Source organism: Chondrus crispus, genomic scaffold (assembly GCF_000350225.1).
Source record: "Chondrus crispus Stackhouse genomic scaffold, scaffold_199, whole genome shotgun sequence".
Lineage (NCBI taxonomy): Eukaryota > Rhodophyta > Florideophyceae > Gigartinales > Gigartinaceae > Chondrus > Chondrus crispus.
Genome location: NW_005179072.1, coordinates 83,647 through 94,375, shown reverse-complemented (window position 1 = coordinate 94,375; position 10,729 = coordinate 83,647). Strand labels below are relative to the sequence as shown.

Below are 10,729 nucleotides of genomic sequence, written 5' to 3'. Positions count from 1 at the left end.
CCGAGTCTCGGATCCCTAGTAAAGGCCCCCAGTGACTGTTTGTATAAACATTGCGACTGAATGTGCCATATTACCGCTCTCCAGTCCCATGGTTGGTGTCATCCCTACCGTCAACCTTTGCTCGCTCACGCCGCCTATTCTCTAACTTCTCCTTCGCTGCCAGATATTCACGTTCCAACCTCTCCACCTCGTTCTCTTGAACATCAGTCTCGAGATCTTGAATCTCAGCTGGAGCAACCTGATTAGGATCTGCAACACGTCGCAACTGGTCAAGGAACGCAGAACTCCCCCCTGCGTCTAGACCAGGTTTAACCTCGCCATTTGGCGCTGGCATTTGCGCTTCTGCCGTCATCGGGGCACCCATCTCTTTCGTCAGGTCACTCTCTCCCATATCTGCAATACCTGGCATGGCCTCCGCCACATCGTCTTCTAGACCCTTCGCTGAGTCCTTCACTGAGCCCTTCCCAGAATCTTTCGCCGACTCTTTCGTTTCCCCCTTGCGTTTTCGCGGCTCCGTTATCCCAGCAGCCGCCGCCTCAAATTCCGTCTTAATCGCGTTTGCCTCCTCAGATAGCATATCTAGATCAATAGCATCTTTCAACGAATCCTTCGCCTCATCTGCCGTTCGCCGCACTCTCCCCAGTAGCTGCCCCGCGTCCTTCGCAAGCTTCACCATTTTGTCGGGGCCGAGAAGCAACCAACCTACAGTTACTATCACGAAAACTTCCGACGGTCCGACACCCAGAATCCCGCTGCCCGAAAACATGGCTCGAGGCGTAACTCGCAGCGAGTCGCACTCTTTCGGGTGACGTTTTACTCGTCCGATGACCCAATTTCCTGCGAACGAACTCCTTGCAGCGTGGAATGTTGGCCGCGCGCTCCACGAACATGCGCATTTTGAGCTCCACGGCGACTGTCGCCGGAATGAGAGAAATGGGGCATTGAACGCGGTCAGGTCATTGAATTTTGTGCAAGCCGGAATGCTCTTCGATTTTGCCATGGTTGTTGTCAGGTTTCCTCGCTGCTCAGAGCGATGGCGTGTCTTTTGAACCGGGAAGGGATTCCCCGCAGTGGTTGAGGTAAGATGTGATCTCGGCGGTGTTACAAATGAGCAGAATAGCTGTAGCTACAGTACACTCTCAAACTAAAGAAAATGAAAAAAAAGGGGATTTTGCATTAATTTTTCTGTCCAACCTGCAGCTACCCTTCAGATGAAGGGTAGTCGTACTGTACCGGCACGTTGACTGTGGAAGTATGAGGATTGGGTGATCCTCTTCCCATGCAAAGAAATTGTGCCGTAGTGTGAGATAACCTTTCCATATCGATTGAAATCAGAGCCTGCATATCAGCAAGAACAGAGCAAGTCAGACGCTACCACCCCAAACACCAGGAGCATCATGCCAGACGCACTCCCGCACCCCTGACCTCTCACAAACGAAGGAGCCTGCCAATCCACGCAAGAGGTGTTACGTTCTTCGCACCCCTTTTACAGGCGTAACATATTCGTCTCGAGAAATCCGAGTAGCATCATGAGCGACACCGAACCATACCGCCCTGGTTTCTTCGAGTTGTACACCGCACAGCACTTGAGCGCCGCATTGAGGCCTGCGCTTCGCTTCGTCTTGGAGGTGCTATCCGTGCGGTATCCGAGATTAGTTCGTCTTGCATCTCGGTCTGATGAAATCTTTACTAGTCTACTGCTCGTTCTCGAGACATCCCAGCTTCGAAAGGATTCAGCATTGCTTTCGGAATCCTTCTATTCATTGCGGAGAACAGCAGCTGTGTCCTTTCAAGCCAACGACCTTAAGTTCGCTCCATTGTCCAGAAAGCACATCGTTCTGAGTGTTTTCTTCTCTGTGGTGATACCGCATTTCAAGTCAAAGCTGGATATGTGGTACTCCAACGCAACGGGAGGCGCTGCTGCGGAGCTTTTCGATTCGCACATAGGTTCCGTTGGCCCTGTTCTTGATAACGATGACAACGCAAGCCAGCCCCCATCCGTATCAAACGCTAGTCTGCTATTGCATAATCCATCCAGTCGGTTGGCGTTTCTCAAGGTTTATATGAGGGAGCTGCAACGAAGGTATGAAGCAGTCAGAAATTTTGTAATGGGGCCGGCGTTTCGGAGACTTGCCTTGAAATGGTATCCCCGAATTACTTCTGTTGGAGAAAGTATCAACCTGGCATATAATTTTATGTATCTGTTTGGTCACACGAATCACTTTTCCTTCCCCCTTGCCTTGCAGGGATTAGTATTGCGTCGATTGAGTGCGGGCGAGCTATTGCTAGACATGTCCAGGTCTTCTGCTGTCTCTTCTCCTGGAGCCACAGGTATTTCGTTGTCGAACGTAGCATCTGCAGCTTCCGAACGTATTCTGGGTATATTCAAGACAGGCTTTTTTGCAAGCATCTTTGCATTTCGCTTTTTGCAATATTACTACGCGGCAGAGGTTTGTTGTGACGGTCTCAAAGCAATCGTTCACCCGTTTTTCTCACCAATTTGAATAGCAACTAACATGTTCCCCTTTGGTTTTTATCGCAAACGCACTGGCTTCGCGTTTGCCACATCTTGTCGTAACGGAAAAAGGCTTCAATGCCTCGAGAGTCCGGCCCAATAATTCCGCCGCCACAACCACTAATGCCAGCGCCTGGGATCGACCGCAAGACGGCGTTAACACCTGGAATGTGTCCGATATGCCACAAGCCACGAAACAGTCCGACTGCATGTGTAAGTTAATTGGCAATGTTCGCATCGCTCCAGGCCCAATAGCAAAAGCGCTGAACGCAAGATATATACTGACATCAGCTGCGCTTTTGCGCGAAAAACGCATAGGCTACATCTGGATATGTGTTTTGCTATCTTTGCATCGTCCAGCAAGTGCAACAAACACAGAAGTGCCCAATCACACTAGCCCCAACGTTAATCGAAGACCTTGTGCGCGTGTACGATGACGCAGGTGCTGGATAATTCAATTGCTGTGCCTCTTGCAATGCGATTCAGAGGGTACCCTGAATATGAGACACCAATACGTGCCAGGCACTGAAAGCCGGTCGCCGCAGAAGTCTCATGAGGTCATGCCATCGTGATTGCAACAAAATTGCAAGTCTTGGCTCCGGCCCGAGGGAGACTGGCAACATAATTTTTTGCAATTGGAAAGTATGGAGTCTTGTTTGACGCTACGAGGCACCCTAAGAGTACACTACAAGTGGCGATGTATGAAGAGTATGAGATGTAACGTAGTCTTTCTTTGCTATAGAAGAGAGGAAAGATGGAAATGGAGTGAAGTTACAGCATTTCCCCCAGGTCTAATTTAGTGTCAGAACTGGTTTAGTGTCACTGACATTAGTTTGGGTCTCGTCGTTCTTACTGTCGTCACCGAAGTATTGTAAGTGACACTAGATCCTGGGTGTAGCTGATGCGAGATTCTGACGCAATGGGCGATGACTACCCTGTACTCTTTACTTGGCAAATCTCCATTGAGAGTATTGATGCTTGCCGTGTGGAGGCAGCGATTTAAGTTGCATGACGATCGCATACCCTTCTGAAGGGTACAGTGTGTTCGTTTCGGAAAACTAGGTTACTACGCGCCGTGGGGCAAACGAAACAAAGGGGAAGCAGTTGCTTGCCGTCACTTGATGGCCAACATTTCGCGGGTTTCTCCTTCCAGCGCTTTCTGCGTCAGTTCATGGCCTGCTAAGAAGAGAGAAACAATGTCTGCCCGAATGGTGCAGTGCTCTTGGAGCACAGGTGGAGCACCCTCGTGTAGCACACTGCGAGAAGATCATAGGCATGACCAGTCTCAGTGCCGTTCCTAACTCGCAGTCCATGAGTGTGTGTGTTCTTCTTCCGCCTCTCGTTCCCATCGAGACATGCGGTAGTGAAGCAACGCGCGAATGACGTAGAAGACCGAGAGGCCCTACCGAGAGGCCCTAAGAGCATCTCCACCGCGGCAGCAAATTCGGTTCAAATATGATATTTACCAAATCAGGGTAAAGTTTGGTCTCCACCGCGACACAAGAACGCAAATTGCATCGTAAATCGAATTCTAAATCGGCGTTTGGAGTTTTTCTCGTGGCAAATCAGGCCGATTTGCAACGAGATATATCCCAAAGCGATGATTGCCACGAGCTCGTCACAAGCTGATTAGGGCGCGCGACCATTAATTCTGATTAAATCTCACAGTAGAAACACCTGGGGTGGCGGGAAGCCAGCTAGCAACTACATGTGGGCGCGAAAAACAGAACAACTGGTCCTCAAAAGGCATCCGAAATCACGTCATCCTCGTCATCGTCTGTAAGGAAGTCTTCAATGTCGCACTCGTCATTCCCCTGCGCAGCGGCGCTGCCTTCGACCGCCTCCAGCGGCGCCATCGGTTTTAGGGCGCCAAAGTCGTCCAGAGAGTCCATGTCGTCCTGCGGGTTAACGAGTGCGCGCGATGGAGACGAGCAGCGCATTCGGCATAGCGCATTGCAAACAATTTGGAACATGGGGTGCCCAAAGACAGCGACCAGCTAGAAAACTGACACGCGTCCTAATTGGAATAGATTTAGCTGCAGCGCTGGAGATGCTCTAATAAAGGTAATTTACAGTTAATCGTGATCAATCTCCAGACTCGGTTCCACATCAGCATCCTTCTTTACATTCATTACAGTAACTGTAATGCTATGCACAGTATGATCGGAAGTGCGGCACGGCATGTTGCATCCAAGACCATGAGACGAGAGCGTGCATCCCGTAGGTTGAAACCTATTCGCATACAGTTATAAATTGGTGACGTAATGGATCTGCAAGTTCCGGTCTCTTCCCAATTGTGAGACGGGTTCTCCCTGGTTGTGATCCTCCATGTCATCTCCGTAAGCACGGGATCCTGTTCCATGCAGCACTAACATATCAACGTTAGCCAAGTCTGCCTGAGTTTACCGTTATTCACCAAAGATGTAGGACACAGCAACGCTGTCGTGATGCGTTCACACTGCTGTCAAAATCAAACACACGCGCTGTTACCAGTGTGGAAGAGTATGTCACGACAGAGAATTAAATGAGATTGAACGAGTACAATACTGCACTGTACAGCAGTTGGAGATGACACAACCTGTATGCAAATTGGGTGTATCGTTTTCTTCAACAGCACTGAGGTCCTCTGCAAAGCAGCAAACAGTCTTAGAACAGAGATACTGTGGAAAATGCATTACAGAAAATCAATACAGGCAACATCCTGTATTTCCGAGTCTTCGAGTTCATACCACAGTCTACAATTTCAAGCAGTGGAGAACGAAGCCTTGTATAATTTAGCACTGCCTTTGTGCGGCATCGCGATTTCTCTTCCTACAGCATTTACAGTCCCGTCAGTGCAGTGAATTTTACCTCGAAGGGGACACGACGTGGCGCATGAGTCTAATCACCTACAGTATAAAGACCATCGTATCCCCCTCCGCTATACTGCATAAGAGTCTTTGCAGACACTCCGAGCTCAAATATTGCATTCCTGCGAATTTTGTTCAGCTTTGCTCTGTTGCTGCGAGGAATACATCCTCATTTAAGACCGGGCATACCGCTGCTAAGAAGGCCTTTTAACTTGTCTCACTCATTCCATTGAAGCTTTCTTTCCAAACTGCTCCGCAACAGACATCATCTTTGCCCCCCGTTTGCGCCTTTGCCATTAACATAGAGTCATGAGGGTCGCATCTTCGTTTTGCACTGCAGTCGCATTACTGGCTCTGTTCTTCACTGTGGCGAATGCAAGAATCTCTACAGTTAATCGCCGCAAAGGTCCGGACTCAGAAGGCGCTTGCCTTCCTGTGCGTGCATGTGTAAGGCGGCTTGAAAGAGGACAAAAAGAATGTCCTCTTCTGCCAGTTCCAGAGCTATCATTACTTCCCCTCGTCGCTCCAGGCACCTACAATCTCACTGAGTTGCGAACAGGCGTATGGACATACTTCGACGGAGTTCATCAGTCAGCTATTCTTAAAGTTGACCGTAGACTCGCTGTCATTGACTTTCCCGAAGCCAGTTTCGACACACTCGTGGCGGCGACTAAGGAAATTTTGAACGGCACTGTTCCGAGTAGGGTTGACATGGTGTATTCGCACGCCCACTTTGATCACATTGGAGCTGCCGAACCATACTTTAACTTCATTAGAAAAAGATTTCCTAGAACAAACATTCAAGTTTGGGGCTCCGACGAGACCCGCAGGGAAATCAAGCTGTCCCGGTCGATGAAAGCCGTGATCCCGAACATTATTGTCAGCAATCAAGTTCGAACGTTGAGCGTGGGTCCTAATCTTGATGTCAAATTGTCTGCCGTTGGGGGGCACTCTGAGCAGGATTTACTGGTGTACATTCCACGGCAAAACGGCGAAGCTTCGGTGGTCATGATAGTGGACATCATCTATCCGCGATGGGCACCTTTTCGCAACTTGGCAGCAACCACAAACGTACGAGAATATATTGCGGTTCACAAGAAGATCCTTGAGCTGGACGTAGACTTCTTCATGGGAGGTCATGTGCACATTGGAACAGAGGAGGATGTTAGACGAAATCTGCGTTTCACACAAGATCTTCTGAGAACTGCTGGGAGAACGCTGTCAAAAGTGAAACAGATGGACGCTGGACTTGAACGGGTTGGCGACCGCACCGCCCCAGAATTTGGGAATATTTGGTGGGCTGCTGAAGTCAAACTAAATCTGCAGATAGACATGTGCTATCGCGAAATGCTTGCGAGGTGGGGTTGTACTTTGGCTGGGTTGGATCTCATGCTCCGAAGCCACTGTTACACAGCGATCGGTTACAACATTGTGTCTGTATAATTACATTCAGTGAGAATTCTAAGTTACTATATTGCCATGCCAACGAGTAGGCTGCCGAACTTTCGATGGGTGCGAATAAAAAACGTTGAGCAATTGTTCTTCTTTATTTGAGAGGTACAAGTATATGGGTCTGAACTACAGAGAGGCTTCTCAATCGGCAGACACCAATCGGTGGAGAGTGCTTCTACGCGTTACACGAGAAGTTCACTTCCGACCAAATACTACTGTACTAACAGAGCTCACGCCAGAAACATACGTCATGCTTGTCAATAATCCGTCACAATATAGGCCAGCGCGGTAAAGCAGTGACCTTTTCCGCTTATGTCAAATCCAGCGATACGGCAGCCCCATTTCTCAAGCATAATCCGATAGCACACATCAACCTGCGTTTGCCTAAACGTCGTCATCACCAAGAAGAGGGGGTTTCCATATTCTCGGGCGTCGGGATCGCTGAACCTCTTGAACCCAGCAGCATCAAAGTCCTCCTGAGACGTTTCAGCAATGGCCACTTTGGCCGCTTCAACGAGATCCTCCGCAAAAGCAACATTAGTGGCCACACTTTGGCGGTCGCCAAGAACAAAATGACCTCCAACAAAAACCTCGAAATCAAGCTTGAGAACCTCTTTCTGTGCTCCAATGTAGCTCCCGACGTCATTTGTAATTGCCAAATTGAAAGTAGGAGACCATCCAGGAAACACAACATCAACATAGTAAACAATTGGCACCTCCCTTTCATAGCGAGGGATGTGGATGACGAGGTCACTGGCAGTGTGACCACCAACAATCCACATATTAACACTGAGACCTTCGCCCAACGCAAGCGTACGGCCTCTCTTCCCGATGATCACATCCGGGATCGGAGCTTTATCAGTCACCGACTTTTCGATGACCTCTTTAGATTCCTGCGTTCCCCAAACAACTATCCGCGAACGCGGATATTGACGTTCCATATAACGAATGAACCGATTGGTTGATCCAATATGGTCGAGATGTCCATGAGAGTAAATGATATCAATTCTTCTTGGAACTGTGCCGTTAAGAACTTTTTCAGCCGCATCTGTGTAGAGAGTCTGGCTTCCATTGGGCTTGTTTGAGTTGAAAGATTCTGCGATGTCGACCATGACCAAGCGATCATCCTGCTTTAGAATGAGGGAGATATAGATCCCATCTTGATATGCCCAAACACCCTTTCGTAATGGGACGAGCTCAAAGGTACTCGGCGGGAACGGACGGATGAACGCCTTCTTTGGAACGGGAAAAATTTTGCACTTCTTGCCAACATCCATCCTTTTGAGGCAAACATCGACAGCACGGCACAGTTTAGCGTCCTTTACTTCCGACGAAACTCCTTGAGAATGTGTCTGTCTCGCACATAACAGAAAGACAACGAGCGATATCGGTATGCACAGCCCGGAAAACACATTGTTCTTCTTGATCATCGTCTTCGGTAGGTTTCGGGAACTGAGGTTTCAAGGGGTTTTAATACTGCACCTGTGAGACGGTGGGCGTTTGGAGTTTCTTGACGAGGACTACAAAGGAGTTTCAGCTTAAATACTGCTATCGGTCTGCATTAACATGTCCTCGGTATTCCCGGAAACGCAATCAACAAGATGACAGGAAGCTGGAGTTTGTAGAGAGTAGCCAGTAGGAAAACTTCAAGCCGTGGTTCTCCAATAAACTTCTTCTTTGTGTCTCCGCAAAGTAATAGCTTGATGTGTTTTATGCAGGTGGAAGAGTGAAACGAGCCCTACGCCTATCTCCTGCATTGTAGAAAGAAGAAATACACTCTGTTCGCTCTAACGTTTCCAGTAATAACGGCTTCTCAAAATACCTGTTCGCGATTTGTAAAAGCATGTATGGTTTTATGAACCTGAAGAAATGCACCGGGTAGTGAACATTGTTTATGCCTGATAAGCGGTGATAAAATCAAGTGGTACTCTTTGCCGTCATGGCACTGACGGCACTGATCTATTCTTGGGAGGGGCTCTTATCCTGCTGGTGTCGAATTGCGGACCTGCTTTCTTGCTGTTGAAGATATTTGAAGTTTGGGGTAACTTTTACGATAGGTGCTAATACGAACAGCACCGCTGGGAGTGACTGTATGAGTGTATGACGTGATTTTGAAACTCATGCGTGGATACCTGAAGTACAGAATGCTTTCGCGTTCTTCTGCTGTACTAGACCGCAATTTCAGAGGGGGTAGATCTGTATGACATCAATGCGAACATCAATTTATGAAATGTTAGGGTCGAGAAGGCAGAAGGGAAGCTCTACAGATACAGTTGCAGAGATGACGTTGGGATATAGTTCACACAAGTATGAAACATGCATCAATTGATCAGCGCTTCAACTATATCTTAATCCTGGTAACATAATGAAAAAAGTAATTGGCTGTGTCTCACAAAGCCTTCGACGTGTGGTCGATGTGAGACGTGCCCTTCGAGATATCTCCCTCATACGGGACGTACAGTATTGCAAACTGATCCGAGCCGTCTTCTCTCTGACGCATAAGAGAGCTGAAAAAATGAAGCAGCACATCTGTCTATTGTTATGCCAAGACTTTCTAGACATTCCGACCAACACCAAGAAGCAAAGAGGAACAACGTTGCCAAATTATAACATGAGAACGAATAACTTTGGGTATACTGTAGTCACCTTTCTTCATATTTGCTCCTTTCTCCTTCTCCTGTATGGTGAAAGATCTTGGTGATACACTACAACTACTGTACTGTACGAACCATACTGTACTCATGAGCATTAAATGTACGGAATGATCAAAGTACGTCTTGTCGTGCCCTGAGAGGACGGAGCATGTTTTATTGCAATTATATTAGCCTGCTATACAAGCGCACTGTTTGACGGGCAGCGCAGTGGAAACGTCTAGAAGCCAAATCATTTTCTTTTACTTCTTGAAGTTCCTTTTTCACCTATTTTAAGAATTCGGGAAGTGCTTTTTGTCGGTATATGATCTATCGCTCTCATATCAGCAGTGTGCGGTACGAGAAGTGTTACTACCGAGACATTCCGTGAAAAAGCCATTACTGGTTCTGCATGAGAAGCCTTTTGGGAGCTTCGCACTGAATTCTTTTATTGCATGATCTAGGCGAGGCTCGCAATATGAGTAGCTTCAGGGTTGCATTCATTTCGGAATGGATATGTCTTCATCGCAAGTGAGAAAACATGGTGTACGGACTTGGGAATAGAGAAACTCAGGCCACCTGTTCCATGAGGATGAAACCTCGATCCGCATACCGAAAACCCGGAATCAAACTGATGTGAGCCGAAGGACTCCGTATTCGTAGGCGAAAATCTTTTAATGATTGCAACATGCTAACCTTAACAGACAAGTTTAGAATTTGAATATCGTAAGGACGTGCTTATTTCACGAGACCCGGTAAGAAGGTCTACGTTCAGCTAGGCGACTCAATTTAAAGGCTCGTTCTGTAGGGCCGTTTCGTAAAATTTCTTACAGGTAGACATTTCTTCAGGCATGGGATATGTTTAATGGCGCTCTTAGTTTTGAAATACCAGTTCAAAGAAACGTTTACGAGGTAAACGTATTACCCGAAGAGTTTTCTTGTTAGAGAAATAACATAATAAACGATTTAGAGATCAAAGGAATTTCTGCCATACTGTATCTGGTAGACCATTTGTAGCCTGATTGCATCGGAAGTTCCCAGCCTTTTTGACTCATGGAATATAAAGGCGTATGTGGCAGGAAAAGGGCACAAAAAGTTGTATAAATTATTACAAGCTTAAAAACTTGTTTCTCGTAGCGGGAGCTGGTAACTTATTTTTACAGGGCGACATATCTCATCCTATCCCGTAAAAAAAAGTAAAACCAGTGTAATGAAGATCGCAAAAGAGGAGGGGGCCGAATGCTTTTTCTATAGTACCAGAATTTTAAAAAGCACTCATCTAA

At 47.4% G+C, this 10,729-nt stretch overlaps 2 protein-coding genes; one reads left to right on the top strand and one right to left on the bottom strand.

Moving 5' to 3' along the window:
* The first annotated feature begins 1,211 nt into the window (after window positions 1–1,211).
* On the top strand, window positions 1,212–3,423 carry CHC_T00003584001 (hypothetical protein). XM_005714927.1 is given in 5 exon segments: window positions 1,212–1,239; window positions 1,441–2,450; window positions 2,588–2,728; window positions 2,834–2,968; window positions 2,969–3,423. 4 exon segments carry the CDS (start codon window positions 1,212–1,214, stop codon window positions 2,966–2,968), a joined length of 1,314 nt encoding a protein of 437 aa, XP_005714984.1. The 3' UTR covers window positions 2,969–3,423.
* A 3,467-nt stretch (window positions 3,424–6,890) lies between these two features.
* On the bottom strand, window positions 6,891–7,928 carry CHC_T00003583001 (hypothetical protein). XM_005714926.1 is given in 2 exon segments: window positions 6,891–7,073; window positions 7,074–7,928. 1 exon segment carries the CDS (start codon window positions 7,926–7,928, stop codon window positions 7,074–7,076), a length of 855 nt encoding a protein of 284 aa, XP_005714983.1. The 3' UTR covers window positions 6,891–7,073.
* Between the last annotated feature and the right edge of the window lie 2,801 nt (window positions 7,929–10,729).